Source organism: Callithrix jacchus, chromosome 11 (genome assembly GCF_049354715.1).
Source record: "Callithrix jacchus isolate 240 chromosome 11, calJac240_pri, whole genome shotgun sequence".
NCBI classification, from domain to species: domain Eukaryota; kingdom Metazoa; phylum Chordata; class Mammalia; order Primates; family Cebidae; genus Callithrix; species Callithrix jacchus.
This window is the reverse complement of record NC_133512.1, coordinates 108036579-108063272: the sequence shown is the minus strand read 5'-3', so window position 1 is coordinate 108063272 and position 26694 is coordinate 108036579. Positions and strand designations below refer to the sequence as shown.

The 26694-nt window shown below is 39.2% G+C and overlaps 1 protein-coding gene across 15 annotated transcripts in view; it reads left to right on the top strand.

Annotated features, from left to right (window-relative positions):
• Positions 1-26694, top strand: part of UBN2 (ubinuclein 2) — a 104447-nt gene that overhangs the window by 24663 nt on the left and 53090 nt on the right. For all 15 annotated transcript variants that reach the window (XR_013524221.1, XM_035254613.3, XM_035254612.3 and 12 more), the window contains 9 exons: positions 5268-5405; positions 6376-6479; positions 8355-8844; positions 14618-14688; positions 18195-18324; positions 21287-21405; positions 22237-22350; positions 22866-23009; positions 24423-24473. Coding sequence is in view for 14 of the 15 variants with exons in the window: in XM_035254613.3 (XP_035110504.2) it covers positions 5268-5405; positions 6376-6479; positions 8355-8844; positions 14618-14688; positions 18195-18324; positions 21287-21405; positions 22237-22350; positions 22866-23009; positions 24423-24473 (1361 nt within the window). In the remaining variant the exon portion in view is untranslated. The remainder of the gene's footprint in view (positions 1-5267; positions 5406-6375; positions 6480-8354; positions 8845-14617; positions 14689-18194; positions 18325-21286; positions 21406-22236; positions 22351-22865; positions 23010-24422; positions 24474-26694) is intronic.

Sequence of the window (26694 nt, the reverse complement as noted above, 5' to 3'; positions counted from 1 at the left end):
CTCCCTTCTGAGAGGTAAATACTAAAAATCTTCTTATGTAGTTGTCCAGAAATTTCAGTGATATGTATATTAGTACATAGATATAATCCTTTTAATGGCTATTAGCGAATATACCTAAATTACATAGTTTATCTAGTCACATTTGATGTACATCTAAATTATTTCTAGTTTTATGTGCATACAAGTAATTGAGCATCTGGGTGCGTTTATCTACTTAAGTAAATGTGTGTGAAGGGTATTTAGAGAGTGCATTTATATGGATACGATAAATTTCTAACAGTGGAATTTGTTGGTCAAAGGGTATTTATTTGCATCGTGATTTTTACTGATATTCCCAAACTTGGGCAGGTGTGTTTCAAAATGACTTCTGAAGTAAGAACCATGCAGTCTTAAAGATGGGTGCTACTGGGTTGAAATTAATCTGACAGACATCTATAATATCTATTTAATTTTTTATTTCTGCCATGCCTTATTACCAGGATGGTACATTGAATGCCAGCCTTTATCACTAGTCTCTTTTGATTGAGCCCTACAGCTTTTCCCATGGAATCTTCTTTCTTATATAAAAGGAAGAAGAATTTAGGAGCACATTTAAGGACTGAAACAGCCCCTTGATCACATAGCAAATGAAAGACAAGTCATGTTTTGCAGTAGAGAAGGTGTATGTTCTTCCATTCTTGTCCGTGTACTAGAGTAATATAATCCCTGAGATTATGATATCCTCTGCAATGTGCAGTAATTACTAAGGATATACAGAAAGTGATGCTAGGTGACTATTACCCTACCCACAAATTATATAGTATGTCTTTTTTCCTGTTGCTACCGTGGTTGCTTATAAAGTTGATGACAGAGCATATAAAGGTAGGAGAGTGACAGTAAGGATTTCAGCGTGAGGCACATTGGATACTCTGTAAAACTCCTGAGTTACTTACAGTGTCCCGACATAAACTTAGTTACCATACTAGGCATCTTGGTCTGTATAAGTAACATATTGCCAGTGCCCTTTGGAGTAAAGTGGCCTTCCTATTACAAAAAAGGTTGTCAACCAATAAATCAGGGCATAGAATGTTTTCCAGAGTCTTGACCTTGATTTCTAACTCAATGCAGAAGTCTAGATTATTATCTTAATTCAGTTTCTAATTTGCTGTGGAGCCAGGAGTGAGTCTTTTAGCACACCCGGTTTTCTCTGCTATGACTTGCTTACCCCACAGAATTAATTGCGCCTTAAATAAGGTCATGAATGTAAACTAGCTGAAGAACATGAAGCAGGTGCAAACCATCAGTAGAAGTGTTAACATTATGTGTACATTTTGAATTCCAAATAACCAAGAAGGAATTTAGCCATATGTAAATGGGCATCACATGTACTCACACTTACATCAATAGCTTTTTAAAATTAATAAACTATATTTTTTAGAGCAGTTTTAGAGTCACAGCAAAACTGAGCAGAAAGTACAGAGTTTCCATGAACACCTTGCCCCCATGCACACGCCACCTTCCCCACTCTCAGCATCCTGTACCACAGTAGTACATTTGTTATAGTTGACAAGCCAACATTGTGACACATCATTGTCACCGACGTTCATAGTTCACATTAGGGTTCATTCTTGGGGTTGTACGTTTTGCGAGTTTGGACAAATGAATAACGACATGTATCTACTGTGGTAGCATCACGCAGAAGTGTAGTATCACTTCCCTCAAAATCTTCTGTGCTCTGCCTATTCTTCCTCCCTCCCTCCCTCCTAATTACTGGCAACTACTGGTCTTAACTGTCTTCATACTTTTACTTTTTCCAGAATGTCTAATAGAGAAAATGATATAGTATGTAACTTTTTTTTTTTTGAGACAGAGTCTCGCTCTGTCGACAGGCACCAGGCTGGAGTGCAGTGGTGCAGTCTCGGCTCACTGCAACTCCGCCTCCCGAGTTCAAGCAATTCGCCTGCCTCAGCCTCCCCAGTTGGAACTACAGGCATGTGCCACCACGCCCAGCTAATTTTTTTGTATTTTTAGTAGAGATGGGGTTTCACTATGTTGGCCAGGATGGTCTCAATCTTTTGACCTCGTGATCCACCTGTCTTGGCCTCCCAAAGTGCTGGGATTACAGGCGTGAGCCACCACGCCCGGCCAGTATGTGACTTTTATAAATAGCATTTTTAATATTTCCTTTTTTATCATTTGGGATATTTTCAAGCTGACTTTTGTAACCCATAATTGGATTATATCTAAACTTAAAGGATGTGACTGGTATTTTTAAAGAAAATTAAATAAAATAGAATAAAAACTATTGGTGCATTATTGGTAGACTATACAGTTTTATTGGATGTGTATGTGTATGCTGGATTTTGATGTGTCGTGTGTTTTCCACTTCTGTTGTGGTGAAGAAAAATTGAAAGCTATTGTTTTAATAAGTTAGGATAAATTTTATACAACTAGTTTCTGAACAAGGTAGGTTCCTGTTTTATAAGAAGAAATTGAACTGAAATGCAAGTTGCTTGACCTACAAAGTAACTTAGTATCTTTGCCCTTGACATACTATTTAGTTGTTTTTATGAGATAATTCAGACATAAACAACTATGGTCGAACCAGATGATTCGTGTTCTTTTCATTTATTGTATTGCCAGTAAGCTTTCAGTGTTGGCATATTATTTGATATATTCTGAATCATGTATTAATTACTAAAAATAAATACCTAAAGTAAATGCTTTTGAAGATTGTTTTTAGTCTCATATTTATGCTACCAAATTGTAAAAGATTTGAAAGAAAATGTTATTACTTATTAATAAATAATGATACCAGGCATGAATGACACTTTTATTTAGATGGTCTCTTTTAAATTTCACTAGAACTTTGTGAAGTAATATTGTCCCTGTTTTATAACTCTCCAAAACTGATATTAAGTGATTTTCCCTGGGTCACAGTAGCTAGTCATGGGCAAAGAATCTAAAATCCTTTTGATTCTTAAGTTCAGTGTGTTACCTCTTAATATGTTCTGCTTAAATGGCTGAACTAAATACTCATAAAGAGTTTATTCTCCTGAAGAGTGTTCTGTTAGGAAAAGCTCAGCAGAATACTGCGTAAGAAAAAGACTTTGAGCACATCGGAATTGCCCTGTATACCTGGTGATGAACGTGTTTCACTCCCATGTGAAACAGCTTGGTATAGTGGATGGGTTAGAGGCAGTCAGTGACTTTGCTAAAACATATATATATATATATATATATATATATATATATATATATATATATATATATATATATGATTGCTTTGGTAAGGTACTTAACCCGGCTTTCATTTTTAACGAGAGTGATATTTGCCTTTCTTACCTCACAAGGGTATCATGAGGACCAAGTAAAATACTTTATATGAAGAAGCATTGAAAATTCTAAAGCATTGTACAAAACAATGTAGGCAAAGAATACGGGGGTTTTTATCTTATCACAGTTACACTTTTCAAAATTATTACAGTCTGCTGGGTGCAGTGGCTCACACCTGTCATCCCAGCACTTTGGGAGGCTAAGGCGGACGGATCACCTGAGGTTGGAGTTCAAGACCAGCCTGACCAACATGGAGAAATCCCGTCTTTACTAAAAACAAAAAATTAACCGGATGTGGTTAATGCATGCCTGTAATCCCAGCTACTCAGAGGTTGAGGCAGGAGAATCGCTTGAACCTGGTAGGAGGAGGTTGCAGTGAGCCGAGATCACGCCATTGCATTCCAGCCTGGGCAACAAAAGCAAAACTCTTTCTCAAAAAAGAAAAAAAAAATTGTTATTACACTCTTTCACTCCTTGTATCACTCCTTTATTTGCCTATGGTACTGCCCCTTTTGTGTTAGATCTTGCTAATAGTGTAGATCTTTATAGTAGATCTTTCTGGTAGTGTATTAAGTACAACAATAAGAAAGTAGTTCTTTTTTTCTTTTAGCTTTCTTCACTAATTTTATTTCAGTTTAATTCAGTGTGATTAAACGGGTCCCTCTTCCTTTTTCTGTTCTCCACATAATTTAAAAGGATACAGTTTAAAATCACAAGTTTTGTAGTTAGCCTTAAAATTCTTACAGTAACTAATAGGATATGTATATTCTTTGCCCATGGCAAAGAGGTTTTCCTAAAAATCTGACTTTCTTAAAGAACTAGTTAGATGATATGAAGCACCTTGGAAGTAGAGGTCTAGAGATCCCAGGTAACATATCTTTCTACTATCAGATGAGTAGTTCCTTTTTTCTTTAATACTTTGAACACTTTCATTTGGTTAAGGTTGTCCTTCACTTAATGTTTGCTTTTGATCCATCTTTTATCAGGTAAGGTAATAATAAACCTTAAGATCCAGACTTTGGGGACATAAGTGTGATTTAATGAACAAATTGAGTCCCTTGCTTTAAGCAAAGTGCCTGCTCATTCTAGGTCCTCAAGAATGTACTTTCTGAACAGAGCAGTTGTTTTTCTGTGCTATTCTTCTTCTAAAATAATATTTGCTTTTTTTTTTTTTCTTGAGACAGTCTCACTCTGTCACCAAGGCTAGAGTGCAGTGGCGCAATGTCGTGTCACTGCAACCTCTGCCTCCTGGGTTTAAGCAATTTTTCTGCCTCAGTCTTCCAAGTAACTGGGACTACAGGCGCCCCACCACCACCACGCCCATCTAATTTTTTTTTTTTTTTTTGTATTTCTATTAGAAACAAGGTTTCACTATGTTAGCCAGTCTGATCTTGAACTCTTGACCTTGTGATCCACCTGCCTCAGCCTCTCCAAGTGCTGGGATTACAGGCGTGAGCCACCATGCCTGGCCTAAATTAAATGTCTTTAAGATTTTCTCCACTTAAAAGTATAGGGCTAAGATAGAAAAAAGTTTGTTATTCTTTATAAAACCTCCTTATGATAGGAAGTGAAATTTACTCCTTGTCTGGACACTTAGTCTTCCTTTTTAACTTGGTTTCTCAACAGAACCATTTGTCATTAAGAAAAGTAGCAGTGGGAAGGAAAAAAAAGTAATAGTAGCAGTTATTCTTAAATGTAGCAGGTGATATATTTAGAATTTACTTCATTATTTTGGAAGTTTTTTTCAAAGTTTTTTTCATATATGTATATACCAAATTATCAGAGCTAATTTTTATTCCAAATATTAGCTTTCTAAATTTATACAAAATATTCATTGCACTCTGTGTTACAACTAGGATTTAAGGGAGATGCTGCTGTGGTGAATGAATTTCTTTGGCATTTATGGAGTTAAAGACAACAGGATGTAGCTGAAACTTTTTTTTCTTACCTAGTATGATGAATTAGTTCCCGCTTCTCTAACAACAAAGTATGGAGGCTTTTATATCAACACTGGCACTCTGCAGTTTCGCCAAGCTTCAGATACTGAAGAAGATGATGCTACAGACAACCAAAAGCACAAGCCACCCAAAGTGAGTTTATCAAACATTGCAACAGTAATGAGAATGTTCAGTTAACAGGATATATTTTTGAATGTTACTTGTGTTATGAGTGTGAATGTAAGGAAGAGTAAAACACAAACCATTGTTTCATGAATATACAGTTACATGATTTAAAATTAAATTATGTAGATATGGGGATATTAGTATTTACATCATAAAATTGTATTTTCTTTTAAAACTGTACAAATGTGGGCTAACAATTTACTGTTCTGTGATAAGGTTATATTTCTCAGATAGGTTAAGACTTGCTATAGAAATGACTAATAGCTGTTACCTTTCCTAAGCTGTGATTTCTAACAAAATCTAGAGAATTTGTCTTTGGGGCCGGGCGCGGTGACTCACGCCTGTAATCCCAGCACTTTGGGAGACCGAGGTGGGTGGATCACAAGGTCAAGAGATCGAGATCATTCTGGTCAACATGGTGAAACCCCGTCTCTACTAAAAATACAGAAAATTAGCTGGGCATGGTGGCGCGTGCCTGTAATCCCAGCTACTCAGGAGGCTGAGGCAGGGAATTGCCTGAACCCAGGAAGCAGAGGTTGCGATGAGCCGAGATCACGCCATTGCACTCCAGCCTGGGTAACAAGTGTGAAACTCCGTCTCAAAAAAAAAAAAAAAAGAATTTGTCTTTGGGAACATTGTCTTTGGGAAGGGTACAGTGTTCGTAGATAAGTGTTTCTTGAAGTGTGGTCCAAAGACTTACTTGTACCAGAATTACCAGAATGCTTGTTTAAAATGCAAATTATAAGGTCCTAACCCAGATAACTGAATCGAAACCAGAGGTGAGAGTGCTCTTGAACCCCAGGGATCTGCATTTATAACAAGCGATTGTACTGCACACTGACATTTGAGAAAAACCACTGCTGATGCTGGATTGCTAACATCGAAGAGTAAAGCATTGATACTTAGATAAATGATACATTCTTTTATTATTTCACAGGTTCCCAAAATAAAAGAAGATGATATCGAGATAAAGAAGCGGAAGCGGAAAGACGAAGGGGAAAAGGAGAAGAAGCCAAGGAAAAAAGTACCCAAACAACTGGGGTACGTTAAATTAAACCTAAGGAGGGAGCTGGTATCACAGTATGGCTGTCTAATTGTAGAAAGATATACTTACCATTAACTAATTCAACTTAACCTGAGTTTAATATAGTATGGTGTTGATAAATATTAATGACTTACATTTAATAGTATTATATTTGCTAATAAGTAGAAGTCTTTGTCATCTTAGACACTCAGTGTTTTAGATGAAATGTATAGATTGGTTTATTAAACATTTTGCTCATTACAGCTTTTTACCAGCAAGAACAAGTTTGAAAAGATATTATAAATATTGAAAAAAACTATTCTAATCTTTGGTACTTAAACTAAGTTTAGATGCCTGGGAAATGGGGGTTGGCAGTAGCCTATATGTAAACAATTTATAGTTGTTTTAATATTTAAATTTTTCATTGATTTTATTATTATTTTTATTTTTTTGAAACTGTGTCTCACTCTGTCACCCAGGCTGGAGTGCAGTGGTGCAGTCTTGGCTCACTGCAACATCCATCTCCTGGGTTCAAGTGATTCTCAGGCCTCAGCCTCCCGAGTAGCTGGGATTACAGGTATATGCCATCACACTCGGCTAATTTTTGTATTTTTAGTAGAGACGGGGTTTCACCATGTTGGCCAGGCCGCTCTCAAACTCCTGACCTCAGGTAATCCGCCTGCCTCAGCCTCCCAAAGTGCTGGGATTACAGGCAAAAGACACCATGCCCAGCCAAAAATTTTCATTGAGTTTATAGAGCTATTCTTTTTTTTTTTTTTCTGCCTTGAGACAGGGTCTTGCTCTGTCACATAGGCTGGAGTACACTGGCACAATCATGGCTCACTGTAGCCTCTAACCTCTTGGGATCAAGGGATCCTCCTGCTTCAGCTACCTGAGTAGCAGGGACTATAGGCGTGTGCCACTATGCCTGGCTAATTTTTATATTTCTGTATAGATGGTGTTTCGCTGTGTTACCTAGACTGGTCTCAAACTCCTGGGCTCAAGTGATTCACCAGCCTCAGTTTCCCAAAGTGCTGAGATTACAGGCGTTAGCCACTGCACACGGCCAGTATATAGCTATTATTAATGATGTTGCTGCTAAAAATCAAATAGAATTTCTCAGAAGCCTTACATCAGAATAAAATATTTGTATAGTGCAATCAAAAAATTGTCAATTGCCTCGACTTCTCTGTGGCTTTTTTCACAGAGCTAAGGGAAAGACACTTGTGAAAGGCTGAATTTTGTTTCTGTACTTACCAGTGGAGATACACCTGAATTTTGGGCTATCAGTATCCATAAGGTTGATGTAGAGGGTATTTCTTCCCTCCTAAAACTTGGGATTACAGTCATTAAGAAATTAGGAGACAAAAATGTTTATATTACTAATGATTGTCTTAAATTTTCGTTATTTACAAGTAAACTTCTTTGGGAATGTAGGCTACAAGTAATCCCTTTTATTGAATGTATTGTTTTTCAGCTATATAACTTATTCATTCATTCAGCAAATATTAGTACCCTGCTGTATGGCAGGCACTGATGTAGGGTTTGGGTTGTGTAACAGTGACTGAAACATGGGTCTACCTTCAAGATGCTAATAACCTTTTAGGTTCTGTAGTGCACATTTGGAAGCATTTAAGCCATAGGATTTAGGTAAGATTTCTAGGAGAAAGTAATAGCTAAACTGAGCTCTTTCCTCATTTTTTTCACCATAATGGCCATTTACCTATTTGCCTTTCAAGGGAAGAAGATGCTATTATAATAGTATAAATTAATAAGAAATTAGGAAAACTGCTGTTACCTGTCAAATGATTACTTTAATTCTGCACGTATTTATTTATATGACACTTTAACCTTTAAAATCACACATAGCTGGATCATTTTTTTCTTCACAGAGTTGTGGCTCTAAATTCACACAAGTGTGAAAAAAAGAAGAAACGTTATAAAGATTCTCTTTCTCTAGCTGCCATGATTAGAAAATTCCAGAAGGAGAAGGATGCATTAAAGAAGGAGTCTAGCCCCAAAGTCCCAGTGACCTCGTCAACTTCCTCTCTGAATAAACCCCCTTGTGCCACTGCAGCACTGGGGAATGATGTCCCGGACTTAAATCTGAGCAGCGCTGATCCAGACCTTCCCATTTTTGTTAGCACAAGTGAACATGAGCTGTTTCAGGAAGCCGAAAATGCCCTAGAGATGCTAGATGATTTCGACTTCGACAGATTACTGGATGCTGCTTCTGATGGTAGCCCCCTGTCTGAGTCAGGGGGTGAAAATGGAACCACCACCCAGCCAACCTATACTTCTCAGGTTATGCCCAAAGTGGTACCTACACTCCCAGAGGGTCTACCTGTACTTCTTGAAAAACGTATCGAAGACCTCCGTGTAGTAAGTGTAATAATCCTCTTGCTTTTTATTTGCTGCATAAACATGAAAATTAATGCTTTTGTTTGTTTTTATTTTCCACATATCACTGATATAATTGCTTTGGTTTTATTAAAGATAAAAATAATAACCTACAGTCCCAACATTTTTCTGACTTTTTGTTTTCCATGTTTCCTTTTAGACCTTTTCTTCTTTTCTTTTTTTTGAGAGAAAGTCTTGCTCTGTCTCCCAGGCTGGAGTGCAGTGGTGTGCTTGGCTCACTGCAACCTCTGCCTCCTGGGTTCAAGCGATTCTCCTGCCTCAGCCTCCCAAGTAGCTTGAATTTCAGGTGTGTACCACCTCACCTGGCTAATTTTTTTTAGTAGAAATGGGGTTTTTGGTACACTGGCCAGGCTGATCTAACTCCTGACCTCAGGTGATCTGCCCACCTCAGCCTCCTAAAGTGCTGGGATTACAGGTGTGAGCCACCATGCCCAGCCTAGACCTTTCTTTTTAGTAGAAAATAACTGGCTGGGCATGGTGGCTCATGCGTGTAATCTCAGCACTTGAGGGAGGACAAGGCGGGTGAACCACCTGAGGTCAGGAGTTTGAGAATAGCCTGGTCAATACGGTGAAACTCTGTCTCTACTAAAAATACAAAAAAATTTAGGTGGGCATAGTGGCACACGCCTGTAATCCCAGCTACTGAGGAGGGTGAGGCAGGGGAATCACTTGAACCTGGGAGGCAGAGGTTGCAGTGAGCTGAGATCATGCCACTGCACTGTAGTCTAGGTGACAGAGCGAAACTCTTTCTCAAAAAAATAAATAACATAAAATAAAATAAAAATAAATAAATAGAAATAACTATAGTGATAACATCGATACAGTTGATTCTTTTATTATTAAATGCAGGATTCACCTGACTCCAGAATAAGTGGCATAGGCTTTTTGTTATTCCGTGTGGCCCTATCTCTACAATCTTAGTTTCTTTTAGGTTTTAAAAAGTGCTAGTGATGTAATTCAGGTTTTTCAAGGTGTAATTAATAATAGCTATCGTTTATTTAGCAAGAACCCTGTGTGTTGGTTGCGGTGCAGCTACGTCCTACACGGCCCCATTTACTTCTCAGGAGACGGTAGCCCTGAGTGGGTTTCATATGTTTTACACACTGTGTTGTATAATCTTCTCAACAGTCATGCTTTAGGTAGTGTTTCTCCCGTTTAATTTATGAGGAAAATAAGGTTCAAGAACATTAAGTAACTTAACCCAAGGCCACATAATTTTTAAGTGGCCGAGCCAGGATTCAAGGTCAGGATTTTTTTTGTTTTTTGTTTTTTGGGTTTTTTTTGAGACGGAGTTTTGCTGTTGTTACCCAGGCTGGAGTGCAATGGTGCGATCTCGGCTCACTGCAACCTCCGCCTCCTGGGTTCAAGCAATTCTCCTGCCTCACCCTCCTGAGTAGCTGGGATTACAGGCACGCGCCACCATGCCCAGCTAATTTTTTTGTATTTTTAGTAGAGACGGGGGTTTCACCTCATTGACCAGGATGGTCTCGATCACTTGACCTCGTGATCCACCCGCCTCGGCCTCCAAAAGTGCTGGGATTACAGGCTTGAGGCACCGTGCCCGGCCGATTTGTTTTGTTTTGCAATGGAGTCTCGCTTTGTCACCCAGGCTGGAGTGCAGTGGCATAATCTTGGCTCACCACAACCTCCACCTCCGGATTCAAGCAGTCTCCTGCCTCAGTCTCCCAAGTAGCTGGGATTACAGGTGCTCCCCACAACAGCTAATTTTTGTATTTTTAGTAGAGACAGAGTTTTACCATGTTGGCCAGGCTGCTCTCAAACTCCTGACTTCAGGTGATCCATCCACCTTGGCCTCCCAAAGTGTTGGGATTACAGGTGTGAGCCACTGTGCCCGGCCTCATGCTCACTTAAACAAAATTGGTTAGTGATTGAGTGTGTTTCAATCTTGTAAGACTCTCTTATAGCTCATATCAAATAATGTCTATCTCTATAGTAGTCATGCCAGGATTATACAGCTTCTTCCCAACCCGGTACTGGGAAATTATCAATAAGATTCAGGCTGGGCACAGTGGCTTACATCTGTAATCCCAGCACTTTGGGGAGGCCAAGGCAGGAGGATTGCTTTGAGTCCAGGAGTTTGAGCCCTGCCTGGGCAACATGGTGAGATTCTGTCTCCAAAAAAACCCACTTAATTAGGTATTTAAAAAAATAAAAGTAATAGGATTAATTTCACTTACTGATACCTGTGAATCTCTGTATTTTCTTTGAAATATGAGATGGTGCATTTTCTTCAGGAGGTGAGATTTTTATCTTCAGCTAAAATACTCGTGTCTGATAAGCACTTTTGTCTTGCTTTTTTTTACTTTGTAACATTCTTCTGCTTAAATCTAATATAGATCATATAAAAAGTTTTAAGGTTATAAAGTTTAAAATTTTATCAAAAATTCTTATAGGTGTTTTTACTCAAAGGAAATTTTTTTTTTCTTTAAGTTTGGTACAAGCCTAGAAATCTTTTTTTTTTTTTGAGATGAAGTCTCGCTCTGTCACCCAGGTTGGAGTGCAGTGGTGTGATTTCAGCTCACTGCAACCTCCACCTCCCAGGTTCAGCGATTCTTCTGCCTCAGCCTCCTGAGTAGCTGGGAGTACAGGCACATGCCACTACACCCGGCTAATTTTTTTTGTATTTTTAGTATAGACGGGGTTTCATTATATTGGTCAGGCTGGTCTCAAACTCCTGACCTCGTGATCCTCCCACCTCAGACTCCCAAAGTGCTGGGATTATAGGTGTGAGCCGCTGCGCCTGGCCAGGAAATCTATTTTTTTATTCACATTAGGCTTTTGGTGACTATATGCATCATGAAGAGTTATAACTCAATTTTCAGTTTGATACCCTTTATGACCTGTGATAACGATGATTAAATCTAAAAATTGGCAGTACTAATTTATTATTCACATTACTTTTTTTAAAATACTGTTTTTTACCTTCACCAAATCATCAGTTAATGGCCTTTTAAAAAATCCTTTATTTTGGCTGGATGCAGTGGCTCATGCCTGTAATCCCAGCACTTTGGGAGACTGAAGTGGTTAGGTCACAAGGTCAGGAGTTCAAGACCAGCCTGACCAAGATGGTGAAACCCCACCTGTACTAAAAATTTAAAAATTAGCTGGGTGTGGTGGCAAGTGCCTGTAATCCCAGCTGCTCAGGAGGCTGAGGCAGAGAATTGCTTGGCTCTGGGAGGCGGAGGTTGCAGTGAGCCAAGATTATGTCACTGCACTCCATCCTGGGCAACAGAGTGAGACTGTCTCAAAAAAAAAAAAAAAAAAAATCCTTTATTTCAGGGCCGGGCGCGGTAGCTCACGCCTGTAATCCCGGCACTTTGGGAGGCCAAGGCGGGTGGATCACGAGGTCAAGAGATCGAAACCATCCTGGTCAACAAGGTGAAACCCTGTCTCTACTAAAAATACAAAAATTAGCTGGTCATGGTGGTGCGCGCCTGTAGTCCCAGCTACTCAGGAGGCTGAGGCAGGAGAATTGCTTGAACCCAGAAGGTGGAGGTTGCGGTGAGCCAAGATGGTGCCATTGCACTCCAGTCTGGGTAACAACAGTGAAACTCTGTCTCAAAAAAAAAAAAAAAAAATCTTTATTTCAACAGTTGTACCATCGATTCCATATTTATGTATTCACTACGTTTGACTCTTTTTCTTCCTCTTAGAGATTATCAGTTCTACTCAGTTTTTGTTGTTATTCAATATAAGGTTTTTTTCCCCCAGTATATAGCGTATTGCCTCCAGTCACACATTTCATCTGGATCGTTGCCTATTCTGGTCAGCAATCCTCATGGAATGCAGTTAACTCTATTAATAATTATAATCTTGGTGACTCCTTAAGGACAGAGTCATAGAGTCTGTCTTTTCGGAATCAAGTTAGATATGGTACCAGATTCTTTTGTCTGCTCATGGAAGTCTGCAACTTAAACATAATCTGCAAGTTCAGTAATAAGTCTACAATTTCAACATAATAATAATAGTGTAGATTAAAAAAAAAAAGGTCTTTCTCTTTTGCCAGGCTGGAGTGCAGTGGCATGATCTTGGCTCACTGCAACCTCCACCTCCTGGGTTCAAGTGATTTGGGACTACCGGCACACACCACCACACCCAGCTAATTTTTGTATTTTTAGTAGAGACAAGGTTTCACCATGTTGGCCAGGATGGTCTCGATCCCTTGGACTGCATGATCTGCCCACCTTGGCCTCCCAAAGTGCTGGGATTACAGGCATGAGCCGCTGTGCCCAGCCTATACTATTTTTTGATACGTTTAAGATGTACATATTTTGGCCAGGCGCAGTGGCTCAAGCCTGTAATCCCAGCACTTTGGGAGGCCGAGGTGGGTGGATCACGAGGTCAAGAGATCGAGACCATCCTGGTCAACAGGGTGAAACCCTGTCTCTACTAAAAATACAAAAATTGGCTGGGCATGGTGGCGTGTGCCTGTAATCCCAGCTACTCAGGAGGCTGAGGCAGGAGAATTGCCTGAACCCAGGAGGCGGAGGTTGTGGTGAGCCGAGACTGCACCATTGCACTCCAGCCTGGGTAACAAGAGTGAAACTCTGCCTGAAAAAAAAAAAAAAAGATGTACATATTTTCAGGGTACATGTCATAATTTGATACATTCATATGACCAAATCATGGTAATTGGGATATCCATCACCTTAAGTATTTATCTTTATGCTGGGAACATTTGAATTATTCCAGCTATTTTGAAATGTGCAGTCAATTATTGTTAACTATAGCTACCCTACTGTGACCTATACTATTTTGAAATGTCTTTTCTATTTAGTTCTGAAGACTCTTAACCTTGATGGTAATTGATCTTTGTGTTTTTCATATTCTTAGGATCACAACTTTTACAAATTTTTAAAATATCTATGTTAGGTCTTACAAAAGATAATCCATATTCTAATCCTTGGGATCTGTGAATGTTATTTTGTATGGCAGAAGAGATAAGGTTATTATTCTAGATTAGCCTGTAGCCCATAAATGCAGTCACTTGTATGCTTACAAAAGGGAGACAGAAAGAGGTGTTATACACGCAGAGGAGAAGGAGATGTGAAGGGAGAGCCTAGAAAGATTTGAAGATGGTAACCTTGGAGGTTGTAGTGCTGCAGCTGTGACCAAAGAATGCTGACAGCCACCAGAAGCCTAAAGAGGCAAGGAACTAGGTCTTTCCCAGAGCCTCTGGAAGGACCATGGCCCCACTGACACCTTGATTTCAGCCCATGATACTGACTTTGGACTTGGGACTGAGGATGGATACATTTGTCTTATTTCAAGCCACTATGTTTGTGGTATTTGTTATAATAGCTGTAGGAAACTTACACAATACCAAGCTGAATTTGAATCTCTCAAGTGCCTTTGCCTGTTGATCACAACTCATTTGGTATTCTACTGATAGGAGCTTCTTTTTTTCTTTTATTAGATATTTATCTCTCTTTTTTTAAAAATGTTCCTCATGAAGTTTGTTATAGATATTTATCTCAAATTAATTATTTATTGCAGCAGGGCATAGTGGTACATGCCTCTAATCCCAGCTACTTGGAAGGCTGTAATGTGGAAGTTTTGCTTGAGCCCAGAAGTTTGATACCAGCCCAGGCAACATAGTGAGGCCCTATCCGAAAAAAAATCATTGAACATATGTCCTAAGAATAAAAAACAGGATAAAAAATAGAGTAATGACCTATTTTGAGTTGTGATCATCTCTCTTATGTTTCTCTAGGCTGCCAAACTTTTTGATGAAGAAGGAAGAAAAAAATTCTTTACACAAGATATGAATAATATTCTTCTGGAGTAAGTAATTTTCTTAAAAACAAAACAAAGAAACCTTAAGAATGATTCATTTAGCTAGGCACGGTGGCTCACACCTGTAATCCAGCACTTTGGGAGGCTGAGGCAGGTGGATCAGGAAGTAAACAGATCAGGATCATCCTGGCCAATATGGTGAAACCCTGTTTCTACTAAAAATACAAAAAATTAGCTGGGCACGGTGGTGCACACCTGTAGTCCCAGCTACTCAGGAGGCTGAGGCAGGAGAATTGCTTGAACCCCAGTGAGCCAAGATTGTGCCACTGCACAACAGCCTGGCAACAGAGCAAGATTTCATCTCAAAAAAAAAAGAAAGAATGATTCATTCAAAAATGTAATAGGCCTTTGAGATGCTGAGGGTTTGACAAGTCCCAGACATTAATTCTTCCCATTAAGTCTACAGCATGTATGATTCACATTTATTTCTCAGCAAAATTATGCTTCTGCATATATTGCTTTCCTGGACCGCTTAGGATAATCAAAACTTCCAGTAATAACTGCCAGAGCAAGTGACCACTATACAGGTTGGATATTCAGCTAGACTTAAGTATACTTCATATCATCTTATATGAAAGTATCTTTCTGGGAAATGGGCCGGGCGCGGTGGCTCACGCCTATAATCCCAGCACTTTGGGAGGCCGAGGCGGGTGGATCACGAGGTCAAGAGATCGAGACCATCCTGGTCAACAAGGTGAATGAAACCCCGTCTCTACTAAAAATACAAAAATTAGCTGGGCATGGTGGTGCGCGCCCTTAGTCCCAGCTACTCGGGAGGCTGAGGCAGTAGAATTGCTTGAACCCAGGAGGCGGAGGTTGCGGTGAGCCGAGATCGTGCCATTGCACTCCAGTCTGGGTAACAACAGCAAAACTCCTTCTCAAAAAAAAAAAAAAGTATCTTTCTGGTAAATGTTAGAGCATTTATATACAGATTTGGCATGATTTTCCATCTACTTTTGTTACTTACACTTGAGAACAGCAATTCCATTGATATCTAGTGAGGTTAATTATAATTTGTACAAACTTTTATAGTCAAATGGAAAGTACAGTTTTATAAAGATTATGAGGAGACAGCAGTTAGAATAAGGTGACAGTGGATGTACGATATAGATTGTATTTAAATTAGCAAATTTTGTATTTAACTTAGCAGTAATTTTGTACTTAGAGTTTGATACTAATGAAGCTGTAGGTTCTAAGATTGGTCAAATAAGATGAACTTGTAAACCTTGTCTTTGACTTAGATCTTAACCATTGTTTACAGGAATCAGGTATATAATTGAATGCAGAACTGGGCAAAAAAGCAATCATGGGGAAATAGCAAATTTTAGCCCTCTCTGGTGAAAATAACGTATGCTTATTCTTGGTGGTTTAGTAGCATCATATATTGCATAAAGACACAGGCAAGGCCAGGCATGGTGTCTCATACCTGTAATCCCAACACTTTGGGGAGGCCTAGATGGGAGGATCACTTGAGCTGAGAAATTTGAGAGCAGCCTGGGGAACATAGTAAAACTCCATCCCTATAAAATATAAAGAAAAATTGGCCAGGTTTGGTGGTGCACACCTGTCATCCCAGCTACTCGGGGGGCTGAGTTAGGAGTATCATTAAGCCCTGGAGATTGAGCTGTGTTCACGCCACTGCACCCCAGCCTGGGTGATAGACTGAGACCTTGTCTCAAAAAAAAAAAAAAAAAGGGAAAAAGGAAAGTAATATTTATAATACTATGATTCCCATCTTTTAAATGCATAATGGAGATAGTGTCTCATGAGATGTAAAGAAGGGCTGATTGATTGATTGCTTCTGATAATGCTTGTAATGTATTACAGTCTCTTATTTTGAAGTGCTTAAAAATAGACTCAGAAAACATATAACCGAGTCTGCTGCTAGTATGGTGGCAGAGTTCCTCATTTCTGTTCTTAGTTATTTTAACCAGGAATTTTCAGGTGGAGTCTTTCTGCCTGGCAGCCAGGCAAGTGCTTCCTGTCTACACCACCTCCTTTTACCTAGCTCCCTTTAAAACCCCGGACTCAATGAACAGTACAGCCATTACTTGTTAGAGTTGTCCCAGATTCCTTAGTCAGGGATCTGACCAACGTTTCTTTTTCTTTCCACCTGAGAACCCAAAGTGTGATGAGGTCCTTCTCTTGTGACTGAGACTGTTCTTTTTTATTTTACTCTTCTGTAAAAGGGAACAACTGTTTCTCTCCCAGGAGAGTCAAAAGACCATCCTTGGGACCTGGCATCTCAGATAAGCAGAATTTCACTATTCCATTAACTGGCTTCCATGTTTATTCCTCTCCTATCTGCCTTAAAATGAATCTTCTTATTTTTGGAGCCCATCTACTTTTTATTTTATAAAGGATATGCCTCCAGTTTCATAAGTGTTAGTGTTCTGAGTTGAATTTTTTCCGTTTAGTCAATTTCTTATTCCCTCAGCCTCTTTTTCTACTTCCCTAAACAAACATGTCTCATTTTCTGTATTGAGTTGCCCTTCTAAAAGAACATGGAACATGATTATTTAGAGTAGGAACTCCCATATGGCTTCCCAAGGAAGCCATTGCTCCCTTATCCTAGGGAAGAAAGACATTAATTTGTTGGAATAGGGACCCACCCACACTTTTTTTTTTTTTGCCTGATTGAATTTGGCCTGCTGCCTTGATTTCCTTTCCTGCTACCCAAAACAGACATTGCTCATAAATTTTCTTTTCTTTTTTCTTTTTTTGACAGTGGGTCAAAAAAAGTGACACTGGGTCACTCTATTACCCCAGACTGGAGTAGTGATGTGATCATGGCTCACTGCAGTCTTGACCTGCCAAGCAATTGCCAGTGGGCCAAGGGGTAGTATAATATCTCTTGGAGGAAGGGAGCTTTTGGTTAATTACAGATTTATTGTGCTTTACCTGAAAATATAAGAGTTTGCCCCTGTCACCCCAAAAATATTTCCAGCTCGTTCATGGTTATGGAAGTTCTACCCTTAAACTAGACTGAAAAAATGTTTTCTATAGCATTACTATTTATTGGTATGGGGCTGGGCACAGTGGCTCACACCTGTATTCCAAGCACTTTGGGAGGCCAAGATCACCTGAGGTCAGGAGTTTGAGACCAGTCTGGCCAACATAGTGAAACCCTATGTCTACTGAAAATCTAAAAAAATTAGCCAGGCATTGTGGCAGGTGCCTATAACCCTGGCTACCTGGGAGGCCGAGGCAGGAGAATCACTTGAACCCCAGGGGGCAGAGGTTGCAGTGAGCCGAGACCATGTCATTGCACTGCAGCTTTGGCTACAAGAATGAAAATTAATCTCAAAATAAATAAATAAAATAAACGAATAAACTATTTATTGCTATGGGTTTTTCTTTTTTCCCCCGTGAAGAATACTGTTTAGGAAATCATGGAAAGATAAAATGAGAACAAGAACCGCCTTTGCCTTCTTGTCTGTATGCCACCTAAAATAAATTCTATACTGTTCATTGTTGTTAATTTTTTTGGCCAGCATTGAGTTACAGCTACAAGAACTAGGCCCTGTCATTCGCAGTGGTGTCTACTCCCACCTTGAAGCTTTTGTGCCATGCAATAAAGAAACACTAGTAAAACGTCTAAAGAAGTTACATCTCAATGTCCAGGTAAGAGGAAGAACAATAATATCTGCATCTTGGGTTTCATAACCTGTAAAGATACTTGTTTCTATTTGGGGCCTTTGCACATCAATTGATTTATAGTCATATTGTATGTATTCAATAATCATAGGAGGTTATTAAAAGTATGTTGGATCCCCTGAAAAATAATTGGTCTTCAACAATTGATAAGTTCAGAGGAGAAATGTTTTCTAAAACATAGATTGTTGGATGTAAATTAATATAGTAGGTATGACCTGACAAACAGTTTTTTTTAAATATAGGTACTCACCTTTTTTTTTTTTCTCTTTTGATACAGGGTCTTGCTCTTGCCCAGGCTGGAGTGCAGTGATATAAACATGGCTCTCACTGCAGCCTCAACCTCCTGGGCTCAAGCATCCTCCCACCTCAGCCTCCCAAGTAGCTGGGACTACAGGCTGACATCACCATGCATGCCATTTTTAAATTTTTCATCTGTAGAGACAGGTTCCCGCTATGTTACCCAGGCTGGTCTTGAACCCCTGGCAAGTTTGAAGTTACTTAACATCCCTTTGGCTATGGAAGAAAGATACCTTATCCTTGCTCTTCTTTATATGGTTTTATCACATATATTTGTATCCCTAAACATTGTATTTAATTTTGCATATTTTTGAGCTTCATTTATATAAATACTCTCTGCTTTCTTTGGCAGCTTTTAAGGCTCAATATTGTGCACCTCAGATTTATCTTATACATATTGTAGAAATACATTCTTTTTTTTTTTTTTTTTTTTTTTTGAGATTGAGTCTCGCTCTATCACCCAGGCTAGAGTGCAGTGGTGTGATCTCGGCTCACTGCAACCACCGTCTCCCAGGATCAAGCAATTCTCCCATCTCAGCCTCCTGAGTTGCTGGGTTTACAGGCACCTACAATCATGCCCAATGAATTTTTGTATTTCACCAGAGACAGGGTTTCACCATGTTGGCCAAGCTGGTCTTTAACCTTTGACCTCAGGTGATCTGCCCACCTTGGCCTCCCAAAGTACTAGGATTACAGCATGAGCCACTGTGCCTGGTCAGAAATATATTCATTTTTACTGCTGTGTACACAGTGTTCCATTGTGTGAATATATCCCCATTAATTTGTCCATTTTATTTTACTATTTGTGGATATTTGGGTTGTTTCCAGGCAGATAGTCTAAACTACGTAATTCTTCAAAAGTAATCATTTAGGAACCATGAATTCTGGATGTTCACTTTTTTGGGGGGAGGGGACAGAGTTTGGCTCTTATTACCCAGGGTGGAGTGCAGTGGCACTTATCTTGGCTCACTGCAACCTCCGCCTCCCTAGTTCAAGCAGTTGTCCTGCCTCAGCTTCCCAAGTAGCTAGGATTACAGGCATGCACCACCACGCCTGGCTAATTTTATATTGTAATATAGATGGTATTTCTCCATGTTGGTCAGGTTGGTCTCAAACTCCTGACCTCAGGTGATCCTCCCACAGTGGCCTACCAAAATGCTGGGATTATAGGCACAAGCCACTTCGCCTGACTGGATGTTCACATTTTTAAACATAGGATTTTATGTCATATGTGCTATGATATTTATTTACTGGTATTCATGGAATAGGTTAATATGCTTATTTGTAATATTTGTGTTTTAAAAATATTTTGTGGTTTTTTTTTTTTTTTTTGAGATGGAGTCTCACTTTGTCACCTAGTCTGGAGTGCAGTGGTGCAATCTTGGCTCAGTGCAACCTCCACCTCCCGGGTTCAAGCAGTTCTCCTGTCTCAGCCTCCTGAGTAGCTGAGATTATAGGCATGTGCCACCATGCCCAGCTAATTTTTGTAGTTTTAGTAGAGACAGGGTTTTACCTTGTTGGGTCAGGCCGGTCTCAAACTCCTGACCTCGTGATCCGCCCGCCCTAGCCTCCCAAAGTGCTGGGATTACAGGCGTGAGCCACCGTGCCTGGCTAAAAATCTTTTCTTCACCAAAAATCACATTTAAAGAACAGTTGTTTTTGGCTGGGTGGTTCATGCCTGTAATCCTAGCACTTTGGGAGGCTGTGGCAGGTGGATCACTTGAGGTGGAGCACTAAAAATAAAAAAATTAGTTGGGTGTGGTGGCATGCACCTGTGGTCCTAGCTACTTGGGTGGCTGAGGCACAATAATTGTTTGAACCCAGAAGGTGGAGGTTCCAGTGAGCCGAGATGGTTCCACTGCACTCCTGCCTGGGTGACAGAGCGAGACTGTCTCCAAAAAAAAAAAAAAAATTGTTTCAGTGATGAAAAGTAAAGTCTTATAATATTTCATCACCTATGATGGTGATAAAAGTATGTTTCAAGTAGTTACATATATATACGGTTGCTAGTAAGATGAAAGTAATAAATTGGTTAATTAAAACTATCAGGTACAAACCTTCTTTCTTTCTTTTTGGCCCTGAAAATACACATGAATAAGAGTTTTGAGGTTCCTCTTTTACTTTGGCCTTGACCTTGCATTACCTGCAGTGTAAGTTAAAATGATTAACCATAAGTGAGAGAACAGGATACCAACATCCGGTTGGTAGTCACCCAAACCAAACACGTGTGTTCGTGTTCCAGAGCATTGTCTCTTCTTAGGATACTGGTTTCCCATCATAATGGAGATTAACCAGTAGTAGTCTGTACAATGTAGATTTTGTTTTCTATTTAATTATCTGTATTAAAGTGTCCATGGGGCATTTTAAAGAGTGTAAAGGAGCACTATTAATAATTATGCTGGGCAATAGGCAAAAACTGGGACTCTTCTTGGCTAACTGGGAAATGTCATTCTAATTTTGTATCCAGTGTGTATTACGAAAAGTCAGTACTATAGAAGAAATGTACATATTTAGGTATGCTAATATTTCAAATCTATAATTGGTATCTAAAACATAAATTTCATCTTTCAAGGACCTCACAAAATTTTGTAAATATGTCTGATAAAAACTTTTAGTATGCTTTTCTTTTCAGGATGATCGTTTAAGAGAACCTCTGCAAAAACTGAAACTGGCTGTTAGCAATGTCATGCCTGAACAGCTATTTAAATACCAGGAGGACTGCCAGGCTCGTAGTCAAGCTAAGTGTGCCAAGTATGTATCTCTTCTATTTGGACTGGCTTTTGCATTTGAGAAGTATTTTTATTTATTTATTTGTTTTGATGTGGAGTCTCACTCTGTTGCCCAGGTGGAGTGCAGTGGTGCAATCTTGGCTCACTGCAACCTCCGCCTCCCAGGTTCTCCTACCTCAGCCTCAAGAGTAGCTGAGATTACAGGCACCTGCCACCACATCCGGCTAATTTTTATATTTTTAGTAGAGATGGGGGTTTCACCACATTGGCCAGGCTGGTCTCAAACTCTTGACCTCAGGTGGTCCACCCGCCTCAGCCTCCCGAAGTGCTGGGATTACAGGCGTGAGCCACCATGCCCAGCCATGCATTTGAGAGAAGTACTTTTAGTTGTTCTGATGTTATGTGGACCTTGTTCTCATGTTGAAATTCACATATACCACTAACATGATATAATTGAGTATTTTGTAAATGACAGTTGCTTTGAAGTCAGAGGCAAAAGGTGTCTGTTGATTGATTGTATGGAGGTGATCAAAGCAAGAGCTGACATTGGTGAGACATTTCACAACCCAAACTTGACTTGCTGTAGTTGGACGCAAATATTTTCTGACCTAAAAGTTATAAAGTAGTTTGCTGAATAAGGTCTTCAAATTATGTGCCTTTACATTATAATTTGAAGACCTTATTCAGCAAACTATAACTCCCTTCAAATTCAAAGTATTATGGGGAAAGGTAAATTTCCTCTTTACCCTCTCTTTTAACATTCAACTAAGCAATTCGACAAGTGTTTATGGAGCATATTATATAGTTGTGTTGGGTTAAAAGTTTGTTTTATAAAGTGTTTTTTCATTTTTAGATTGCAGACAGATGAAGAACGAGAAAAAAATGGATCTGAAGAAGATGATGAGGAGAAACCAGGAAAACGTGTCATAGGACCAAGAAAGAAATTTCACTGGGATGATACCATCAGGTAAGATTTAATTAGTTTTCACTTTTAATATATAATGCAGAAGGAAGGTTTCTCATTTTTAAAAAAAATCTATAATAAATATAAAACTGGATCGGAAGCAAAGATAAATGTGTAGGAAAAAATTATTAAAGAGAAAAGTAATTAGTCACGAATATCTTTAGAGTAGTAATTGCTTTTATTTTCATATATACTGTAATACTTTTTATAAACTAATCTAATAATGGAGTAAGTCATACTGGTTTCAGAAGGTTAAGTACTCTCAACATAATTCTTCTTTGGCCATCTTTCTTAGTAGTATTTCTGTACCCCAAGTAGAGAACCATCCCTTTCGATCTTTGGCGCTTTGATTAAAGGTGTCAAAGAAAATTGTTTCATATTACGGGTTTGACTATAGTTCAATGAATGATACATGTTAGAAATTGTTATTTTCTGAATTTTTCACATAGTCTTTATGATTGCTGCCAAATGTATGTGCTTCTAAAAAAAGTTTCAAATTTAATTTTCAATCTGCTTAGAACTTTGTTATGTAACCTTGTTGAGATCAAACTGGGATGCTATGAGTTAGAGCCAAATAAAAGCCAGTCTGCTGAAGATTATCTTAAGTCTTTTATGGAGACAGAGGTGAAGCCCCTGTGGCCTAAGGGCTGGATGCAGGCAAGGTAAGACATGCGACTTACTGGATTTTATTTTATTATTTTCGCTCTCACTAAAGATACACATACATATATGTGACATTGATTTTTCTAAGAACCTAATTAATGTATTCAGCATACTGTATTGTCATCTCTGATGATCCTTGCTTTGAAAACCTTAAGCACTTAAATGACAAAATAGTCATGCAGACACAGAGATAGGTGTAAAGGTGATAATTTTACTTAACATTTTTTTTTTACACCCAAATTTACTGGTAGAGAAAAAGGGAAGAGGGAAGACTCCCAAATGGTTATGAAGTTTGGGAGAGGAGCTTCATTTGGGTAACATGAAGATAGGGAACTGAATATGGGATTAGAGCATAGGAAAAGAGACACTGCCTTAGGTGCTATTGAAAATAGTCAGTATAGGCCAGGTGCAGTGGCTCACACCTGTAATCCCAGCACTTTGGAAGGCCAAGGTGGGAGGATCACTAGAGCCCAGGAGTTTAAGATCAGCCTGGGCAACATAGTGAGACCCGTTTCAAAAAGTAAGTAAGAAAGAAAGAAAATATTCAGTGTAGAGAGATGCTTTAAGAAACTAAGAGTTGCTCTATTTGGAGTCTCAAGGGTTAAGTAAAGAATGTGGCCTGTTGCGGTAGCTCACACCTGTAATCACAGCACTTTGAGAGGCCAAGGCAGGTGGATCATCTGAGGTGAGGAATTTGAGACCAGCTTGGCTAACGTGGTAAAATCGTGTATCTACTAAAAATATAAAAATTAGCTGGGTGTGGTCATGGGCACCTGTAATTCCAGCTACTCAGTAGACTGAGGCAGGAGAATCACTTGAACCCAGGAGACAGAAATTACAGTGAGCCAAGATTGCGCCATTGAACTCCAGCCTGGACAACAAGAGCAAAACTTTGTCTAAAAAAAAAAAAGAGTCAAAGAGTGTAAAAAATAATAAACCTGAGTAGTTCAACCCATGATCTTAAAGTGCTCCATCTTATATCAACAAAAAGATCTGTTGGCCAGGTATGGTAGCTCACCCCTGTAATCTCAGCACTTTAGGAAGCCCAGGGCCGTGGGGAGAGGATTGCTTGAGGCCAGGGGTTCAAGATCAGCTTGGCCAACATAGTGAGACCTCTGTCTCTGCAGAAAGTTTTAGAAATTAGCTGGGCATGGTGGCACACACCTGTAATTCCAGCTTCTTTGAAGGCTGAGATAGGAGGACTGTTTGAGCCCAGGAGGCCTAGGTTACAGTGAGCTGTGAATAAAACTCTCCATAAAATAGATTATTAAGTATACTGTACCATTATAACTTTTACTTGGTAAATAAGCAAGTAATAGTTGATTGGAAATTAAATTACTTTAAAAAATAAAGCAATTATCATATTATCTGCTATAAAAAAAAAAATAATTGTGTTCTTTAAATTTTTCCAGAATGCTTTTTAAGGAAAGCCGGAGTGTTCATAATCATCTTACTTCTGCTCCGTGAGTAAATGCAGTCTCCAGATTGCTTCATTTATTCGCATTATGCAGTTTAGTAGACAAAAATATCATTTATTAAATGCTAGTTGGACTAGGACTTAAAAAGATCGTTTTGACCATTGACTGTTTAGACTTCAGAACACAAATTGATCTCTTTCTTCCCTAGTATAAGGAAGCAGTGGCTTCCTTGGGAAGCCATATGGGAGTTCCTACCTACTAAATCCATACTGGGGCACATATGGCCTGGGATTCTGGCAGTAGGGAAGCAGGAAGGTTCAGAAGTTTTCATTTGTTCCTGGGCCTTCTACCTGCCAGTTTTTTCTCTGCCTCTTAATGTTCATCTGCGTTTGTCATCTACAGCCCCCTGCTGCCCTGAGCTTACCAGGACAGATCCATGTGCTCATCCACCCTTGTTGCATTGCAGTGTTTTATTTCGCAAAATTAACCTACTCTTCAGGTCATTCCTTGTGTTCAAAACTAGGTATTTCCTTAGTGATGTGATTACTAGAGAAAGATATTTTATCCCCCCCATATACAACAAAAAGCAAGTTTTTTCTGTTATTATGTTACTAACTGCTATAAAAATAATTCAACCTTTTTGGTTGAATATTGGTCAATTGCAGAACAGTTTTATTTTTCCCTACAACTTAGGGCTACTTCTCTGTAGCCTACAAGTGTGGCATTTAATAACCCTTGTATTAAAGCCAGCACAGTGGCTCATGCCTGTTATCCCAGCACTTTGGGAGGCTGAGGTGGGTGGATTGCGTGAGTCCAGGAGTTTGAGACTAGCCTGGGCAACATGGTGAAACTCGACCCCTACAAAAAATAAAAAATTAGCCATGCATGGTGGTGTGTGTGCCTGTAGTCCCAGCTACTCAGGAGGCTGAGGTGGGAGAATGGCTTACGCCAGAAAAGCGGAGGTTGTAGTGAGTGGAGATCATGCCACTGCCCTCCAGCCTGGGGGGACACAGCTGACCTTGTTTCCAAAAGGAAAAAGGAGAGGGGGTCAGGATTATTAAAATATAAAATTGGCAAATTACTCTGGATTTACTGAACACTCTAATTCAGTATTCTGCTAAGAGATGTGTTTAACATCTTTTGGGCAACATTATAAAATTCCTCCTCTCCTTGTATGCAGTTATATAGGAATGTTTTAGTTTTTAGGAAGGATACTTCATTACAAGAGTTAGGGAGTTCATCCCCTCACTCCACACAGTCGGAAATCCACGTGTAACTTTCAGTCTCCCGAAACATAACTACTAATAGCCTACTGTTGACCGGAAGCCTTACTGATAATGTAAATAGTTCATGAACACATTTTGTACATTTTATGTACTGTATACCATATTCTTATAATAACATAAGCTAGAGGAAAGAAAATGTTAATAAGAAGATAATAAGGGAAATTATATTTACTGTTCATTAAGTGGAGTGAATCATCATAAAGGTCTTCATCCTCAAGGGTCAACTGTATATCATCAGGGATGCATTGAGTTGGTTGTGGTTTTCAGTTCTTATTGTTTTTTTAGTATAAATTCTAAGTAGTTTGGTTTCATATTATAGGTTTACTTTGTTGCAAGTGTTTTTGTTGTGTTTGAAATAAATTTTATATACATATTTATATATTTGTGTCAGTAATATTTTTGGCTTTAATTTCCCTATACAGTAGTCCCTCTTATCCTCAGACAGTATACTCCAAAATGCCACCGATGGATGCCAAAACCACAGACAGTACTGAAGCCTAAATAGACTGTTATTTCCTATATATACATTCCTATGATAGATCCTAGTTTACAGATTGGGCACAGTAAGAGATTAACAACAGCAATAATAAAAGAGAACAATTTAACTCTGCTATGATAAAAATTAAGTGAATGTGGTTTTCTCTCTATTTCTGGAATTTTCCATTTAATATTTTCAGACCTCAGTTGACCACAGGCAACTGAAACTGCAGAAATTGAAAACTGTGGATAGGGGGGGCTACAGTAAATCTAAAGCCATGTATGCCTTACATTTCAGGTACAAATAATGCATTCCTTTAATTCTAAAGGTGTTTACAAAAGATGTCACACTGTCTCTCTCTCTCTCTCTCTCTCTCTCTCTCTCTCTCTCTCTCTCTCTCTCTCTCCCTCCCTCCCTCCCCCTCCCTCCCTCCCCCCACCGTCCCTCCCTCCCTTCCTCCTTTTGAGAGGGAGTCTTGCTCTGTTGCCCAGTCTGGAGTTCA